Genomic DNA, 21,049 nt, shown 5'->3' with positions numbered 1-21,049 from the left:
TTCACGAGATATACCCGTGGTTCCTGGCCTAGTCATGCCAGTGAATGGCCTTTTGCCATTTTTCTTGGGCTCTTTTGTTTTATCTGTTGAGGGGTCTGACGTCTCCTGTAACAGTTCTTTAATCTCAGCCAACTGGGCTTTTAAAGAGTCCAGCTCTGAGTGGAACTCACCAGGTTGGTCTGAGTCACTGTGTTGGTCGTCTCTACCCTTGCTTTTAGAGCTACGGTCGGAACGCTTCTGCCGTTTCTGGTCAGAGCGGGGATGACGGTTTTGCTGCCAACCGTTTTGTTCCCTACGACCCTTTTCATTTGATGGGCGATTGCCATCGTCACTGTGGACTCGCCCTCGGTCCCTCCTGGCCTTACCTTGTCGATTTTTCCACTCACCATTGTGATGGTTCGGCAAGGATCGGGCTGGACCGGAATTCTTCCAGGTGGGTCCCCCTTTCGGTGCTTCACCTCCTAAGGTTAGCGGGGGCTTGTCCTCACCCTGGAGACTAAGGACTCTGGGTTCATCATCATTTCCGTTTGCGGTTTTGACAATGGTCTCCCAGGTCATTTGGGCTAGTCGCCTAATTTCCCTCATCGAATAGCGACCTTGTCGACACGTCAGTGTGACATGGGTCCGCACGCTTGGGTGGAGGTTATGCAAGAAGAGAGATATGAAACCTCTATCTTCTTCCAACCCTGGTGCACTACTACCTTGGAAATAGGCAGTACGTAGCCGTCTGTAATATTCACGAGGCGCCTCAGACCGTTTTTGTTTGACTTGTAATGCACACAATATCGCGGAGGTTTCGTCCGTGTATGGCGCATATTCTTCCCTCATGTAATTGCGAAGTTTCGAATAACTATCGCGAATGTTTGGGGGTAGTGTCTCTAAAAAGGCACGAACGCTACTACTGGAGGTCTTCCAGATTAGTTTAAGTTTTTCACGTGTTGTGGCGTTCGGCAGGTCCATCAGGCATCGATCAATTTCTCGTAAATAGTTATTTACATTTGTTCTTTGATTGTCGGGATCGAATTGTTCGACATCTTTGGCAAGTAGGTCAATTTGCCGTAAACGAAGGGTTTGGTGCACGTCCTTGTGCGACCTTCTTGGCTCTTCTGAGTACTCACTGTCTGAGCTACTCTGGAATCGCTCCCGCTTCGCACGAGATGCGTGGTCTGATTCGTCTGGAGATGGATCAGGGAGACTGAAGCGCACTGACCTAGGTGTGCTACGGGCCTGGGCTCGGGATGAGCGCAGGGCGGCTCCATCCTGGCTAGACGACGACGGAGTCGTGTAGCGAGTTGATGGAGTTTGGCGGGATGTCTGGTCCTTGACCAGATCATTTACGGTGTCCGGTTCGGACGCCTCTTCCCGCTCTGAGCTTTGGCGCATTGTTGGGGGTCTTTCACGCCCCTCGCGCTGCTCTTGGGGGGTCTGCTCCTGGGCAGCCCTCTTAGCAACCATTTCGGCTTTCTCTAGCCGTTTGGTGCAATTATCAAGGGAGGTCTTCAAGAGCTCACACTCCCTATGTAAATCATTATGATCGGCTGTCAGCTTGGCGTTGCTGGTGGTCAGCCTTTCAACCTCTCCGCGAAGGCATCTGATTTCTGAATCAGCATTTTGGAAGTATGATAGGAATAGCTTACCTAGTGCCACTTGGACACTAATAGTTGTTCTTTTTGGATCTCTCATATGTTTGTTTGAATTGTCTAGGTTGTTTTGGCATTCACTCTCACTCATGTACTTAATGTTTGCCTTTTCGGAGGCAGAGCAGTGAATGAGGTCTGCAATGACCTCAAGGAGAGACACGTCTTGAGCGTTGTCTTCCATTTTTGAGACATGAGGGGATGCCATTTTACTTAGGCTGGATGTTAGATAATTAATCAAGTTAATTATTAATTTAATCATTATTAATTAACTATGTAATTAATTATGAAGGTTTATTTGGAAATGCTCTCTTATCCTAAGTTGAATAGGTTATGAGTATTGGTGATATGGTTATCACACTACTGTTATCCGTTTTAACACACCTGGGGATATACCTTAGCAGTTGCTGAATTAAACTGATAGTTTATTTGTTGTTGAACAATAATCCAGAAGTCAACAAACCAATCTCCTCACACGGGGCACCATTTTAACTGTGGGTGCAATCAGTTAATTATTGATATTAAGTGATCAATCTCGTTAAATCAGTCTCATTAAATTTTGAAGGTCAATAATTAAAATGAATCAATCCCATTGAATCATTTAATTTGACTCGTTTGAATTGAATCATACCATAGAATCACTCTCATTTGAAGTGAATCGTTCAGTGAATCGTTCAATGAATCATTTAGTGAATCGTTTAGGGAATTGTTCAATGAATCATTTAGGGAATCGTTCAATGAATCATTTAGGGAATCATTTAGTGAATCATACCATTAATCCTGGTGCTTAATAATAAATTACCAAACAGCTAAATTATGGTACATTTCCAAATTATTAAGATCACTTACCATATTATATAACATTTGCACCCTTTTTGAATTCTTTGAGAAAATTGGGGACTTCAGATGTTGTTCACACAAATAAACACAGTTTGTTTAATAAATGAATTTATTATACAAAGATAAAAAGATAAATCAATATATACAAGCAGTGAAGTGTGTGTGTGTGTGTGTGTGCGTGTGAGAGAGAGAGAGAGAGAGGGAGTGTGAAGGACTTGACCATGTGTTTAGCCTCGTGTAGCTAACTACACGTGGTGGAGGCCTAGCTTGTTGGTAGCTAAACAAAAGAATGTTATCTAAACAGAACAAAGGATTAGCTCTGTGTTTAGCCTCGTGTAGCTAACTACACGTGGTGGAGGCCTAGATTAGCCTTGTGTTGCTAGTATGTGTTTGTGAAAGGCCCTATAGCCTAGCTAAAGTGTGTTTGTTAGGCCTGATGGCTTGCTGAGCACATGGTAGGCCTTGATTAGCTTTGTGTTGCTAAGCAGACAAAAGCGAAGCTGTAGCTAACCCACTAGCTCATAACCATACTGAATCCACTGAAATCTTAATGACATCAAGATGTATAATAATGAGAACTATATGTTAGTAGTAAAGAATAAAAGAGAGAAGCATGCGCAGCCTATCTATTAAACAATTGAGAGAACATAGAACCAAAATAAATCAACACGCTGCGTGTTCAACAGTGTAACAATAAACCTGGGTTTAAATTCACACTATTTCAAATAAAAGCAAATTCCTAAGACTATCCTAATTATGCCCAAATGCCAAAATCTTACTTAATCCTGCCTTTAGCAAGATATGAAGAACTATTCGCCGGTGTAGTCTCGGGCCTCGCCGTGGGAGCACGTGAGCCGCTCGTGATGGAGGCGGAGAAACTTTCGGGTCGAACGGAGCACTTGGGTGGTTCCCGTGGAAAGCAGAGGGTTCTTGGTCCGAACCTCAGCGTTCGTGAGGAAAAGTCTCTGATCAGAATAAGATGCACAGCGCTTTGAGTTAAAAAGGATTCAATCGCTTCTTAACTTTTAACTGCCTGGGCTGCAGTCGTGACGTCACTTCTAATGCAAGTAAACCGGTTGTAACTCAGGTTGAGTTTAAAGATCGCGCGACTCTAGAGTTTACCTTTGCCAAGGGTAAGAAGGAAAATCGCGCTGAGTGATGGATCTTGCAAGAAAGAAGACGTCTTTTTGGGGTGGAGAGCGCGCCTCTTTATACATCCAGATCCATCGGAAGCCAGACGTGAGAGAGCAAAGATGGAAGCGTTGTCCCATTGTTTTATGTTTCCTTGTATGATGACGTAGATGATCCCGCCCACGCGTGACGTAGGTCACACGGAAGTGGACTGGGAATTGTAGTTCTGACACAAGATGGCGGCATGATACCTACACTGGTCAGGGGTGAAAAAGGTGAGAAGGGCGCACGGACACACGGCACGCGCGCAAAAGTACATTTCGTAGTCTACGTTACAAAAAAAATTGCAACCAGTATTAAGCAGGCAACATTCAACATCACTCATCACTTCCCTTTCAACTGTTGTGTGTACTAACTAGGTTTTATCTGGACAGGATATTGTGTAATATACCATACCACATATACCATACGGTCAATTTGAAGATCGAGATGGTGATTTTGAATTAAAGAACAGGCATGTACAATGGGCATTACATATTGGATTTTTTTTTTAAATAAAAAACTACAAGTTCATCTCGGCCTAAAAAATTTGGGCAGACACTCCCGCGCGGCACATGCCAGCAATTCCCCCCGTCCCCCTATGAAATGAGCAACAAGTAGGAGAATTATACACGGTATCATACCTAAAATTTTATCAGAAATATAGATACGATACTATGATTCTCCCCAACATACTACATTAGATAAGCTAACCTCATTTATAAAAGATACACACTTGTATATGACATATGTGATATATATGATGTATATTCATACATTGTTACTTTATGGAAATCTTCAGTAAGTTTGGTCTTTTCATGACAGCCTGTTGTAGACCTAAATATAATGCACATGAAATGACACTCCTCACCTCAACATGTCCTTTACAATCATTTAAGCCACCATGGGCAATGCTGAAACCACTGCTGCAAACAGTACATCGTGCGAAACTGTCATTATTGTTGACCCTTATCAGGCAGGGAGACTATCAGGCAGGGAGACTATCAGGCAGGGAGATTATAAACTAGGGAGATTATTAGACGGAGATTATCAGGCAGGGAGATTATCAGACTGAGATTATCAGGCAGGGAGATTATCAGGCAGAGAGATTATAAACTAGGGAGATTATCAGGCAGGGAGATTATCAGCTAGGGAGATTATTAGACGGAGATTATCAGGCAGGGAGATTATCAGGCAGGGAGATTATCAGCTAGGGAGATTATTAGACGGAGATTATTAGGCAGGGAGATTATCAGGCAGGGATATTATCAGCTAGGGAGATTATCAGCTAGGGAGATTATTAGACGGAGACGATCAGGCAGGGAGACTATCAGGCAGGGAGACTATCAACTAGGGATATTATCAGACAGGGAGATTATAAGCTAGGGAGATTATAAGCTAGGGAGATTATAAGCTAGGGAGATTATCAGGCAGGGAGATTATCAGGCAGGGAGATTATCAGGCAGGGAGATTATCAGGCAGGGAGATTATTAGGCAGGGAGATTATCAGGCAGGGATATTATCAGCTAGGGAGATTATCAGCTAGGGAGATTATTAGACGGAGACGATCAGGCAGGGAGACTATCAGGCAGGGAGACTATCAGGCAGGGAGACTATCAACTAGGGATATTATCAGACAGGGAGATTATAAGCTAGGGAGATTATAAGCTAGGGAGATTATTAGACGGAGATTATCAGGCAGAGAGATTATCAGGCAGGGAGATTATCAGGCAGGGAGATTATCAGGCAGGGAGATTATCAGGCAGGGAGATTATTAGACGGAGATTATTAGGCAGGGAGATTATCAGGCAGGGATATTATCAGCTAGGGAGATTATCAGCTAGGGAGATTATTAGACGGAGATTATCAGGCAGGGAGATTATCAGCTAGGGAGATTATTAGACGGAGATTATCAGGCAGGGAGACTATCAGGCAGGGAGACTATCAGGCAGGGATATTATAAACTAGGGAGATTATAAACTAGGGATATTATCAGGCAGGGAGATTATCAGGCAGGGAGATTATCAGGCAGGGAGATTATCAGACAGGGATATTATCAGGCAGGGAGATTATCAACTAGGGATATTATCAGGCAGGGAGATTATCAGGCAGGGAGATTATCAACTAGGGATATTATCAGACAGGGATATTATCAGACAGGGAGATTATCAGGCAGGGAGATTATCAGGCAGGGAGATTATCAACTAGGGAGATTATCAACTAGGGAGATTATCAACTAGGGAGATTATCAGGCAGGGAGATTATCAGGCAGGGAGATTATCAGGCAGGGAGATTATTAGACGGAGATTATTAGGCAGGGAGATTATCAGGCAGGGATATTATCAGCTAGGGAGATTATTAGACGGAGATTATCAGGCAGGGAGATTATCAGCTAGGGAGATTATTAGACGGAGATTATCAGGCAGGGAGACTATCAGGCAGGGATATTATAAACTAGGGAGATTATAAACTAGGGATATTATCAGGCAGGGAGATTATCAGGCAGGGAGATTATCAGGCAGGGAGATTATCAGGCAGGGATATTATCAGGCAGGGAGATTATCAGGCAGGGAGATTATCAGACAGGGAGATTATCAGGCAGGGAGATTATCAGACGGAGATTATCAGGCAGGGAGATTATCAGGCAGGGAGATTATCAGGCAGGGAGATTATCAGGCAGGGAGATTATCAGGCAGGGAGATTATCAGGCAGGGAGATTATCAACTAGGGAGATTATCAGGCAGGGAGATTATCAGGCAGGGAGATTATCAGGCAGGGAGATTATCAGACAGGGAGATTATCAGACAGGGAGATTATCAGGCAGGGATATTATCAGACGGAGATTATCAGGCAGGGAGATTATCAACTAGGGAGATTATCAGGCAGGGAGATTATCAGGCAGGGAGATTATCAGGCAGGGAGATTATCAGACAGGGAGATTATCAGACAGGGAGATTATCAGACAGGGAGATTATCAGGCAGGGATATTATCAGACGGAGATTATCAGGCAGGGAGATTATCAACTAGGGAGATTATCAGGCAGGGAGATTATCAGGCAGGGAGATTATCAGGCAGGGAGATTATCAGGCAGGGAGATTATCAGACAGGGAGATTATCAGACAGGGAGATTATCAGGCAGGGAGATTATCAACTAGGGAGATTATCAACTAGGGAGATTATCAACTAGGGAGATTATCAGGCAGGGAGATTATCAGGCAGGGAGATTATCAGGCAGGGAGATTATCAGGCAGGGAGATAATCAACTAGGGAGATTATCAGGCAGGGAGATTATCAGACAGGGAGATTATCAGGCAGGGAGATTATCAGGCAGGGAGATTATCAGGCAGGGAGATTATCAGGCAGGGAGATTATCAGGCAGGGAGATTATCAGGCAGGGAGATTATCAACTAGGGAGATTATCAGGCAGGGAGATTATCAGGCAGGGAGATTATCAACTAGGGAGATTATCAGGCAGGGAGATTATCAGGCAGGGAGATTATCAACTAGGGAGATTATCAGACAGGGAGATTATCAGGCAGGGAGATTATCAGACAGGGAGATTATCAGACAGGGAGATTATCAGGCAGGGAGATTATCAACTAGGGAGATTATCAGACAGGGAGATTATCAGGCAGGGAGATTATCAGACAGGGAGATTATCAGACAGGGAGATTATCAACTAGGGAGATTATCAGACAGGGAGATTATCAGCTAGGGAGATTATCAGGCAGGGATATTATCAACTAGGGATATTATCAGGCAGGGAGATTATCAGGCAGGGAGATTATCAGGCAGGGAGATTATCAGGCAGGGAGATTATCAGGCAGGGAGATTATCAGGCAGGGAGATTATCAGGCAGGGAGATTATCAACTAGGGAGATTATCAGGCAGGGAGATTATCAGGCAGGGAGATTATCAACTAGGGAGATTATCAGGCAGGGAGATTATCAGGCAGGGAGATTATCAACTAGGGAGATTATCAGACAGGGAGATTATCAGGCAGGGAGATTATCAGACAGGGAGATTATCAGACAGGGAGATTATCAGGCAGGGAGATTATCAACTAGGGAGATTATCAGACAGGGAGATTATCAGGCAGGGAGATTATCAGACAGGGAGATTATCAGACAGGGAGATTATCAACTAGGGAGATTATCAGACAGGGAGATTATCAGCTAGGGAGATTATCAGGCAGGGATATTATCAACTAGGGATATTATCAGGCAGGGAGATTATCAGGCAGGGAGATTATCAGGCAGGGAGATTATCAGACAGGGAGATTATCAGACAGGGAGATTATCAGACAGGGAGATTATCAGGCAGGGAGATTATCAGGCAGGGATATTATCAGACGGAGATTATCAGGCAGGGAGATTATCAACTAGGGAGATTATCAGGCAGGGAGATTATCAGGCAGGGAGATTATCAGGCAGGGAGATTATCAGGCAGGGAGATTATCAACTAGGGAGATTATCAGGCAGGGAGATTATCAACTAGGGAGATTATCAACTAGGGAGATTATCAGGCAGGGAGATTATCAACTAGGGAGATTATCAGGCAGGGAGATTATCAACTAGGGAGATTATCAGGCAGGGAGATTATCAGACAGGGAGATTATCAGGCAGGGAGATTATCAACTAGGGATATTATCAGGCAGGGAGATTATCAACTAGGGAGATTATCAGACAGGGAGATTATCAGGCAGGGAGATTATCAACTAGGGAGATTATCAGGCAGGGAGATTATCAACTAGGGAGATTATCAGACAGGGAGATTATCAGGCAGGGAGATTATCAGGCAGGGAGATTATCAGGCAGGGAGATTATCAACTAGGGAGATTATCAACTAGGGAGATTATCAGACAGGGAGATTATCAGGCAGGGAGATTATCAACTAGGGATATTATCAGGCAGGGAGATTATCAGGCAGGGAGATTATCAACTAGGGAGATTATCAGGCAGGGAGATTATCAGGCAGGGAGATTATCAGGCAGGGAGATTATCAGGCAGGGAGATTATCAACTAGGGAGATTATCAGACAGGGAGATTATCAGACAGGGAGATTATCGGACAGGGAGATTATCAGGCAGGGAGATTATCAGGCAGGGAGATTATCAGGCAGGGATATTATCAGGCAGGGAGATTATCAGGCAGGGAGATTATCAGGCAGGGAGATTATCAACTAGGGATATTATCAGGCAGGGATATTATCAGGCAGGGAGATTATCAGGCAGGGAGATTATCAGACAGGGAGATTATCAGACAGGGAGATTATCAGACAGGGAGATTATCAACTAGGGAGATTATCAGGCAGGGAGATTATCAGGCAGGGAGATTATCAGACAGGGAGATTATCAGGCAGGGAGATTATCAGACAGGGAGATTATCAACTAGGGAGATTATCAGACAGGGAGATTATCAGACAGGGAGATTATCAACTAGGGAGATTATCAGGCAGGGAGATTATCAGGCAGGGAGATTATCAACTAGGGAGATTATCAGACAGGGAGATTATCAGACAGGGAGATTATCAACTAGGGATATTATCAGGCAGGGAGATTATCAGGCAGGGATATTATCAGGCAGGGAGATTATCAGACAGGGAGATTATCAGACAGGGAGATTATCAGCTAGGGAGATTATCAGCTAGGGAGATTATCAGCTAGGGAGATTATCAGGCAGGGAGATTATCAGGCAGGGAGATTATCAGACAGGGAGATTATCAGGCAGGGAGATTATCAGGCAGGGAGATTATCAGGCAGGGAGATTATCAACTAGGGAGATTATCAGGCAGGGAGATTATCAGGCAGGGAGATTATCAACTAGGGATATTATCAGGCAGGGAGATTATCAGGCAGGGAGATTATCAACTAGGGAGATTATCAGGCAGGGAGATTATTAGGCAGGGAGATTATCAACTAGGGAGATTATCAGGCAGGGAGATTATCAACTAGGGAGATTATCAGGCAGGGAGATTATCAGACGGAGATTATCAGGCAGGGAGATTATCAGGCAGGGAGATTATCAGGCAGGGAGATTATCAGGCAGGGAGATTATTAGACGGAGATTATTAGGCAGGGAGATTATCAGGCAGGGAGATTATCAGCTAGGGAGATTATCAGCTAGGGAGATTATTAGACGGAGATTATCAGGCAGGGAGACTATCAGGCAGGGAGACTATCAGGCAGGGAGACTATCAGGCAGGGAGACTATCAGGCAGGGAGACTATCAGGCAGGGAGACTATCAGGCAGGGAGACTATCAGGCAGGGATATTATAAACTAGGGAGATTATAAACTAGGGATATTATCAGGCAGGGAGATTATCAGGCAGGGAGATTATCAGACAGGAATATTATCAGGCAGGGAGATTATCAACTAGGGATATTATCAGGCAGGGAGATTATCAGGCAGGGAGATTATCAACTAGGGATATTATCAGGCAGGGAGATTATCAGGCAGGGAGATTATCAACTAGGGAGATTATCAGGCAGGGAGATTATCAGACAGGGAGATTATCAGGCAGGGAGATTATCAGGCAGGGAGATTATCAGGCAGGGAGATTATCAGGCAGGGAGATTATCAGGCAGGGAGATTATCAACTAGGGAGATTATTAGGCAGGGAGATTATCAGGCAGGGAGATTATCAGGCAGGGAGATTATCAGACAGGGAGATTATCAGGCAGGGAGATTATCAGGCAGGGAGATTATCAGACAGGGAGATTATCAGACAGGGAGATTATCAGACGGAGATTATCAGACAGGGAGATTATCAACTAGGGAGATTATCAGGCAGGGAGATTATCAGGCAGGGAGATTATCAGGCAGGGAGATTATCAACTAGGGAGATTATCAGGCAGGGAGATTATCAGGCAGGGAGATTATCAGACAGGGAGATGATCAGACGGAGATTATCAGACAGGGAGATTATCAACTAGGGAGATTATCAGGCAGGGAGATTATCAACTAGGGAGATTATCAGACAGGGAGATTATCAGGCAGGGATATTATCAGGCAGGGAGATTATCAACTAGGGATATTATCAGGCAGGGAGATTATCAGGCAGGGAGATTATCAGACAGGGAGATTATCAACTAGGGAGATTATCAGACAGGGAGATTATCAGGCAGGGAGATTATCAGGCAGGGAGATTATCAGGCAGGGAGATTATCAACTAGGGAGATTATCAGGCAGGGAGATTATCAGGCAGGGAGATTATCAGGCAGGGAGATTATCAACTAGGGAGATTATCAGGCAGGGAGATTATCAGTCAGGGAGATTATCAGGCAGGGAGATTATCAACTAGGGAGATTATCAGGCAGGGATATTATCAGACGGAGATTATTAGACAGGGAGATTATCAGGCAGGGAGATCATCAACTAGGGAGATCATCAGGCAGGGAGATTATCAGGCAGGGAGATTATCAGGCAGGGAGATTATCAACTAGGGAGATTATCAGGCAGGGAGATTATCAGGCAGGGAGATTATCAGGCAGGGAGATTATCAACTAGGGAGATTATCAGGCAGGGAGATTATCAGGCAGGGAGATTATCAGCTAGGGAGATTATCAGGCAGGGAGATTATCAGGCAGGGAGATTATCAGGCAGGGAGATTATCAGGCAGGGAGATTATCAGGCAGGGAGATTATCAGACAGGGATATTATCAGGCAGGGAGATTATCAGGCAGGGAGATTATCAACTAGGGAGATTATCAGGCAGGGAGATTATCAGGCAGGGAGATTATCAGACAGGGAGATTATCAACTAGGGAGATTATCAGGCAGGGAGATTATCAGGCAGGGAGATTATCAGGCAGGGAGATTATCAGACAGGGAGATTATCAGGCAGGGAGATTATCAGGCAGGGAGATTATCAGGCAGGGATATTATCAGGCAGGGATATTATCAGACAGGGAGATTATCAGGCAGGGAGATTATCAACTAGGGATATTATCAGGCAGGGAGATTATCAGGCAGGGAGATTATCAGGCAGGGAGATTATCAACTAGGGATATTATCAGGCAGGGAGATTATCAGGCAGGGAGATTATCAACTAGGGAGATTATCAGACAGGGAGATTATCAACTAGGGAGATTATCAGGCAGGGAGATTATCAGACAGGGAGATTATCAACTAGGGAGATTATCAGACAGGGAGATTATCAGCTAGGGAGATTATCAGGCAGGGAGATTATCAGACAGGGAGATTATCAACTAGGGAGATTATCAGACAGGGAGATTATCAGCTAGGGAGATTATCAGGCAGGGAGATTATCAACTAGGGAGATTATCAGGCAGGGAGATTATCAGGCAGGGAGATTATCAACTAGGGAGATTATCAGACAGGGAGATTATCAGGCAGGGAGATTATCAGACAGGGAGATTATCAACTAGGGAGATTATCAGACAGGGAGATTATCAGCTAGGGAGATTATCAGGCAGGGAGATTATCAACTAGGGAGATTATCAGGCAGGGAGATTATCAGGCAGGGAGATTATCAACTAGGGAGATTATCAGACAGGGAGATTATCAGACAGGGAGATTATCAGACAGGGAGATTATCAGACAGGGAGATTATGAGGCAGGGATATTACCAGACAGGGATATTATCAACTAGGGAGATTATCAGGCAGGGAGATTATCAGGCAGGGAGATTATCAGGCAGGGAGATTATCAGGCAGGGAGATTATCAACTAGGGAGATTATCAGGCAGGGAGATTATCAGGCAGGGAGATTATCAGGCAGGGAGATTATCAACTAGGGAGATTATCAGGCAAGGAGATTATCAGGCAGGGAGATTATCAGACAGGGAGATTATCAGGCAGGGAGATTATCAGGCAGGGAGATTATCAGGCAGGGAGATTATGAGGCAGGGATATTACCAGACAGGGATATTATCAACTAGGGAGATTATCAGGCAGGGAGATTATCAGGCAGGGAGATTATCAGGCAGGGAGATTATCAGGCAGGGAGATTATCAGACGGAGATTATCAACTAGGGAGATTATCAACTAGGGAGATTATCAACTAGGGAGATTATCAACTAGGGAGATTATCAGGCAGGGAGATTATCAGACAGGGAGATTATCAACTAGGGAGATTATCAGGCAGGGAGATTATCAGGCAGGGAGATTATCAACTAGGGAGATTATCAGGCAGGGAGATTATCAACTAGGGAGATTATCAGACAGGGAGATTATCAGGCAGGGATATTATCAACTAGGGAGATTATCAGACAGGGAGATTATCAGCTAGGGAGATTATCAACTAGGGAGATTATCAGACAGGGAGATTATCAGACAGGGAGATTATCAGACAGGGAGATTATCAACTAGGGAGATTATCAACTAGGGAGATTATCAGACAGGGAGATTATCAGGCAGGGATATTATCAGGCAGGGAGATTATCAACTAGGGATATTATCAGGCAGGGAGATTATCAGGCAGGGAGATTATCAGACAGGGAGATTATCAGACAGGGAGATTATCAACTAGGGAGATTATCAGACAGGGAGATTATCAGCTAGGGAGATTATCAGGCAGGGAGATTATCAGGCAGGGAGATTATCAACTAGGGAGATTATCAACTAGGGAGATTATCAGGCAGGGAGATTATCAACTAGGGATATTATCAGGCAGGGAGATTATCAGGCAGGGAGATTATCAGACGGAGATTATCAGGCAGGGATATTATCAGACAGGGAGATTATCAGGCAGGGAGATTATCAGGCAGGGAGATTATCAGGCAGGGATATTATCAGGCAGGGATATTATCAGGCAGGGAGATTATCAGACAGGGAGATTATCAACTAGGGAGATTATCAGGCAGGGAGATTATCAACTAGGGAGATTATCAGGCAGGGAGATTATCAGGCAGGGAGATTATCAACTAGGGAGATTATCAGGCAGGGAGATTATCAACTAGGGAGATTATCAGGCAGGGAGATTATCAGGCAGGGAGATTATCAACTAGGGAGATTATCAACTAGGGAGATTATCAGACAGGGATATTATCAGGCAGGGAGATTATCAGACAGGGATATTATCAGACAGGGATATTATCAGGCAGGGATATTATCAGGCAGGGATATTATCAGACAGGGAGATTATCAGACAGGGAGATTATCAACTAGGGAGATTATCAACCAGGGAGATTATCAGGCAGGGAGATTATCAGGCAGGGAGATTATCAACTAGGGAGATTATCAGGCAGGGATATTATCAGACAGGGAGATTATCAGACAGGGAGATTATCAGACAGGGAGATTATCAGGCAGGGAGATTATCAGGCAGGGAGATTATCAGACAGGGAGATTATGAGGCAGGGATATTACCAGACAGGGATATTATCAACTAGGGAGATTATCAGGCAGGGAGATTATCAGGCAGGGAGATTATCAACTAGGGAGATTATCAACTAGGGAGATTATCAGGCAGGGAGATTATCAGGCAGGGAGATTATCAGCTAGGGAGATTATCAGCTAGGGAGATTATCAGCTAGGGAGATTATCAGCTAGGGAGATTATCAGGCAGGGAGATTATCAGGCAGGGAGATTATCAGGCAGGGAGATTATCAACTAGGGAGATTATCAGACAGGGAGATTATCAGCTAGGGAGATTATCAGGCAGGGAGATTATCAACTAGGGAGATTATCAGGCAGGGAGATTATCAGGCAGGGAGATTATCAACTAGGGAGATTATCAGACAGGGAGATTATCAGACAGGGATATTATCAGGCAGGGAGATTATCAACTAGGGATATTATCAGGCAGGGATATTATCAGGCAGGGATATTATCAGACAGGGAGATTATCAGGCAGGGAGATTATCAGGCAGGGAGATTATCAGGCAGGGAGATTATCAGGCAGGGAGATTATCAACTAGGGATATTATCAGGCAGGGAGATTATCAGGCAGGGAGATTATCAGGCAGGGAGATTATCAGGCAGGGAGATTATCAACTAGGGAGATTATCAGGCAGGGAGATTATCAGGCAGGGAGATTATCAGGCAGGGAGATTATCAGGCAGGGAGATTATCAACTAGGGAGATTATCAGGCAGGGAGATTATCAGGCAGGGAGATTATCAGACAGGGAGATTATCAGCTAGGGAGATTATCAGGCAGGGAGATTATCAGGCAGGGAGATTATCAGGCAGGGAGATTATCAACTAGGGATATTATCAGGCAGGGAGATTATCAGGCAGGGAGATTATCAGGCAGGGAGATTATCAGGCAGGGAGATTATCAGACAGGGATATTATCAGGCAGGGAGATTATCAACTAGGGATATTATCAGGCAGGGAGATTATCAGGCAGGGAGATTATCAGACAGGGAGATTATCAGACAGGGAGATTATCAGCTAGGGAGATTATCAGGCAGGGAGATTATCAGGCAGGGAGATTATCAGGCAGGGAGATTATCAGGCAGGGAGATTATCAACTAGGGAGATTATCAGACAGGGAGATTATCAGCTAGGGAGATTATCAGGCAGGGAGATTATCAACTAGGGAGATTATCAGGCAGGGAGATTATCAGGCAGGGAGATTATCAACTAGGGAGATTATCAGACAGGGAGATTATCAGACAGGGAGATTATCAGGCAGGGAGATTATCAACTAGGGATATTATCAGGCAGGGATATTATCAGACAGGGAGATTATCAACTAGGGAGATTATCAGACAGGGAGATTATCAGCTAGGGAGATTATCAGGCAGGGAGATTATCAGGCAGGGAGATTATCAGGCAGGGAGATTATCAACTAGGGAGATTATCAGACAGGGAGATTATCAGACAGGGATATTATCAGACAGGGATATTATCAGGCAGGGATATTATCAGACAGGGATATTATCAGACAGGGATATTATCAGACAGGGATATTATCAGGCAGGGATATTATCAGGCAGGGAGATTATCAGACAGGGAGATTATCAACTAGGGAGATTATCAACCAGGGAGATTATCAGGCAGGGAGATTATCAGGCAGGGAGATTATCAGGCAGGGAGATTATCAGGCAGGGAGATTATCAGGCAGGGAGATTATCAACTAGGGAGATTATCAGGCAAGGAGATTATCAGGCAGGGATATTATCAGACAGGGAGATTATCAGACAGGGAGATTATCAGACAGGGAGATTATCAGACAGGGAGATTATCAGGCAGGGAGATTATCAGGCAGGGAGATTATCAGACAGGGAGATTATGAGGCAGGGATATTACCAGACAGGGATATTATCAACTAGGGAGATTATCAGGCAGGGAGATTATCAGGCAGGGAGATTATCAACTAGGGAGATTATCAGGCAGGGAGATTATCAGGCAGGGAGATTATCAGCTAGGGAGATTATCAGCTAGGGAGATTATCAGCTAGGGAGATTATCAGCTAGGGAGATTATCAGGCAGGGAGATTATCAGGCAGGGAGATTATCAGGCAGGGAGATTACCAACTAGGGAGATTATCAACTAGGGAGATTATCAGGCAGGGAGATTATCAGGCAGGGAGATTATCAGCTAGGGAGATTATTAGACGGAGATTACCAGACAGGGATATTACCAACTAGGGAGATTATCAACTAGGGAGATTATCAGGCAGGGAGATTATCAGCTAGGGAGATTATCAGCTAGGGAGATTATCAGCTAGGGAGATTATCAGGCAGGGAGATTATCAGCTAGGGAGATTATTAGACGGAGATTACCAGACAGGGATATTACCAGACAGGGAGATTACCAACTAGGGAGATTATCAACTAGGGAGATTATCAGGCAGGGAGATTATCAGCTAGGGAGATTATCAGCTAGGGAGATTATCAGGCAGGGAGATTATCAGCTAGGGAGATTACCAGACAGGGAGATTACCAACTAGGGAGATTACCAGGCAGGGACATTACCAGGCAGGGACATTACCAGGCAGGGACATTATCAGGCAGGGAGATTATCAACTAGGGAGATTATCAGGCAGGGAGATTATCAGGCAGGGAGATTATCAACTAGGGAGATTATCAGGCAGGGAGATTATCAGGCAGGGAGATTATCAGACGGAGATTATTAGACAGGGAGATTATCAGCTAGGGAGATTATCAGACAGGGAGATTATCAGGCAGGGAGATTATCAGGCAGGGAGATTATCAGGCAGGGAGATTATCAGCTAGGGAGATTATCAGGCAGGGAGATTATCAGGCAGGGAGATTATCAGGCAGGGAGATTATCAACTAGGGAGATTATCAGGCAGGGAGATTATCAGGCAGGGAGATTATCAGACGGAGATTATTAGACAGGGAGATTATCAGCTAGGGAGATTATCAGACAGGGAGATTATCAGGCAGGGAGATTATCAGGCAGGGAGATTATCAGCTAGGGAGATTATCAGCTAGGGAGATTATCAGGCAGGGAGATTATCAGGCAGGGAGATTATCAGCTAGGGAGATTACCAGGCAGGGAGATTACCAGGCAGGGAGATTACCAGGCAGGGAGATTACCAGGCAGGGAGATTACCAGGCAGGGAGATTATCAACTAGGGATATTATCAGGCAGGGATATTATCAGGCAGGGAGATTATCAACTAGGGATATTATCAGGCAGGGAGATTATCAGCTAGGGAGATTATCAGCTAGGGAGATTATCAGGCAGGGAGATTATCAGCTAGGGAGATTATCAGGCAGGGAGATTATCAGGCAGGGAGATTATCAGGCAGGGAGATTATCAGGCAGGGAGATTATCAGGCAGGGAGATTATCAACTAGGGAGATTATAAGGCAGGGAGACTATCAGGCAGGGAGACTATCAGGCAGGGAGACTATCAGGCAGGGAGATTCTTTTGTGTAATCTGAGCTGAAGCGGGTTTTGTATTTTGGTTTTTTGGGGCGCGCGCGCTCTCTGCCATGCCGATCCTGTAGGCCGCACTGACTCAACTGAAAACTTCGGTCCTCGAGAAAAGAGAAGCCCGCCCACACTGAAGGCTGATTGGCTTATTTTGCTGAGTAACCCAATCAGGATGCTCTTTGTCTCGCGCACTCCGTCATATGCGCTCTCTCGCGCGCTCCGTCATGTGCGCGAGGCAGAGATTAATGCTTCGATTGGGAATTTTTTTTTTTTTAAATCGCGAGTCTGATTGTGTGGCGCTGCGCAACACACTGGTCTGTGTATGGGAAACCCTGCATTGCTTGCGCTCTACAGCCAGAGCAAGCTAGAACAAGCGGTTGTCATGGGGATTTGAAAAGACGCTTGGTGCTTATTTTTAGGAGAAAAACACCCTGTCGGCTTTCTAGCTCTCGAAAAAAAAAAAAACTATTTGAAAACCATCCATTGTGAAGAGGGAATTTCTCTATACCACGCCACTGAGCTGATCATGTGTTCGTTTTCATCTCCCTCATATCTGGCGACAGTAAGCTATAGCAGCTGGTATTTACATCTGTAGCCGTCTTATGGAGCTAGCTAACGTTATGTCTTAAACTTGATTTCAGCACGCATGTTAAAACATATTAGACATAGTTACATTTATGTACACATTTCTGGCACTGTAAAAGACTTAACTCAACACGTAACAGCAACAAAATCCAACGACTTTTCCAGTTATTCACCCCCGAGCGCGCTGGAAACTGTTCCACTGGTATGTTCAGATCCAGTCGCGAGATGAGGTTGCCAGCTCTCTCTATAAAAAGGTGACTTTGCGGTCTGAATCTGTGGAATATTCGTAAGCGAGGACTGGCAACCAGCAGTGGGTTGCGCACCAGCTTGATCAGAACTCCAATGGAAACGACGCGCGTTACTGTTTATCTCGATTGGCTGTAACCTTGTAAGTGAAATGTTTGGCAACAGTAACGTTGTAGCCTGCCTACCCCCCCCCCCCAAAAAAAACTCTTTGGATCTACACGATTCACACAAGTGACCTATTTTGGGACCAAAACGGCGAATTTCGCCGAAAGGTGAGGAGTTTGCATGTGTGCATCTCTTATACTTTTCATCCTCGAGCCAGTTATCATTAAACCTGCATTTGCCCATCTTGCCGCGGCTCGTGTCTGAAATAGCCACTCAAACACTTCTTCGTCTATAAAATCATGCATGTCAACCCCTACGGATTTCCCGTATTCCCTACGGATTTTGGCATTTTAAAAATGGTACGGGCGTAGTGGTATTCAACTACGGATTTTTCTACATTTTCACCTTAAAATTATTTTGATTTATTACCATCAAAAAAATTGTCATGAAATACGAAAATGCATGGGAGCCGCCATTTTCTACATTTAGAATTACTCAACCGGTACTTCCGCTAGTACCAACAAGCCATTCCGAATGTCTGAGCATGCGCAATTGTGATTTTCCTGCACACCGAGTGGGAAATAACAGCACATGTAGGGTAACAATAGACAGGTCAAGAGGTCACGATGTCGGCACCACCGAAGAAAAAACTCAAAACATCTAAAACTGGAGGTCGCTTTCTTCCCGAATTCGATCCAGAATTTTATACATGCCAGTGTGTAACATTGGTACAGCGGAGTCAGTTTTCAAAACTTTGGATGAAGTATTACAGTAAGTATGTTATGTCCATTTTAATGAATATAGAATAAATACATTTCTATTTGTATGAATAATTTCTGAAATATAACTTTGTTTTAAAGATGCATGATGATCGTAATACTAATAAATGAGATGATCATTTAAAATCAAGAGATGAGAAAAAAATTAAATGCCTGATGTGATTATGTAATTGTAAATAGGCTTTAATATATGAATAAAAATAAATTCTTTAACTCTAATGTTATGCACAATTATCTCCTTTGTATGATTAATGTCTGAAGTATACATGTTAAAAAGTTGCATATCATTTAAGTATGTTATTTATGAGAAATAAATATTATCCCTTTTGTGTTAATTATGTCTGAAATATTCCTTTTAATATAAGTTGCATGTAATTTGTTTTAAAAACATTTGTAATTATGTGGAATTAATATTTCCTTTCGTATTGATAATGTCTGAAATATTTTTTTAAAAGTTTGATATAAATTGAAAATTTTGATATTTTTTCAGGAAGCAGGACATTCCTTGGACAAATTGTGTTGGCTTTGCCAGTGACGATTGCAGCGTCATGATTGGGAGAAAGAACTCTGTGCTGACAAGAATCCGAGAGAAACAGCCCAACATCTTCAACATCGGATGTATTTGCCACTTAGCAAATCTTTGTGTTGCTGCTGGAGTAAGAGTTGTCGATTCCTGTGGATGAACTCCTCATTGACATTTATTTCCACTTTGAACACAGGTGATTTTAGTTACACATGATAATTCATCATATTTATGTTAAGGCCAAAACAAAAAAGTGTTCTGTGTCAGATCACAAGGCATAAATAATTTAGTAGGTAATTGGTAGGGAAGAATACAACAATGTGCCAAGTGAAGCCCAAATTATTGGATGATGTGAGAAGAGACACTAAATTTTGTTAAACTGATGTAGGGCTAAGAAAACACTGACTGTTGTTTAATTGAGTGTTAACAGTACATATGGATGTACAGAAATAAACCAGTGCATATATTAGGCAAGATCTGATACATTTTTATTATGCATGAAATATTACTATGGATTTGGGATGGAAATTATGGATTTCTTTACCAGGGAGTACAGGTGAGAGCCGTGAGGGGTTGACATGTATGTCTATTTCTACGGCGTGCATACAGGCCTACAGGGAAACACTGCCCCCTAAATAGTGTGTGATGCCTGTGCTATAGGCACACGCTTCTTTAACTGTCTGGTTAGACAGGGACGTGCGCTGGTGAAATAGCATGAAAAATAGTCTCTCCGGACATTGATAACTTTCTTTCATTCCACCCAGATGAAATTTAATGCCACTCTTCGAAAATTACCGAAATTTAATACGTTTTAAGACCTTAAAAACCGTATATTTTATTTAAGACTTTTGAATACTTTTTAAGGATCCGCGGAGACCCTGAGCTTATGAAATCTTTCTCCTACAGTAGCCAGTACTCTTCTAAACGAAGAAATGTATAAATACATAATCGTAATTAGAAACAATATGATTTATGTAACAATAGATAGATGAGCATTGATACATGAATCCATGGGTTTAGAAGCTCCGGCGACAATTCCATATTTCAGTGCAAAATCGCGAGCTTAAACTTGGTCTACACAGACTGTGCACTGAACCCATGCGAGCTCTCTCAGCCTGCTGGCGGATCCGCACGTGACGTCACGAATCTGGCTCCAGACTCCCTTGGGATTTTTCCAGATGCGTTTTGTTATTTTATTTTTTTCTGCTGTAGACAGATGGCCTTGTGCAACATTACCCTTCTGGATGAGTGTGTAAAGGGACATACTTTCATGAAAAAAAAAACAAAACACTAAATTGGTCCAGGATATGCACTTTCAGGCCTCGTGGTATTCCCATCACACATGAA

At 43.8% G+C, this 21,049-nt stretch overlaps 1 protein-coding gene across 7 annotated transcripts in view; it reads right to left on the bottom strand.

Annotated features, from left to right (window-relative positions):
* LOC132882240 (NACHT, LRR and PYD domains-containing protein 12-like) overlaps nt 1–21,049 on the bottom strand; it is a 506,140-nt gene that overhangs the window by 450,054 nt on the left and 35,037 nt on the right. Inside the window, exon 10 of one of the 7 annotated variants that reach the window (XM_060915520.1) lies at nt 3,158–3,859. The exons of the other annotated variants lie outside the window; for them this stretch is intronic. Within the exon in view, the coding sequence (XP_060771503.1) occupies nt 3,805–3,859 (55 nt within the window). The 3' untranslated portion in view covers nt 3,158–3,804. Of the gene's footprint in view, nt 1–3,157; nt 3,860–21,049 lie in introns of those variants that run through there. 7 annotated transcript variants of the gene reach the window in all.

This window comes from Neoarius graeffei, chromosome 2 (assembly GCF_027579695.1).
Source record: "Neoarius graeffei isolate fNeoGra1 chromosome 2, fNeoGra1.pri, whole genome shotgun sequence".
Classification (NCBI taxonomy): Eukaryota; Metazoa; Chordata; class Actinopteri; order Siluriformes; family Ariidae; genus Neoarius; species Neoarius graeffei.
Note: the sequence above shows the minus strand (reverse complement) of the source record. Positions and strands in the feature narration are given on the sequence as shown.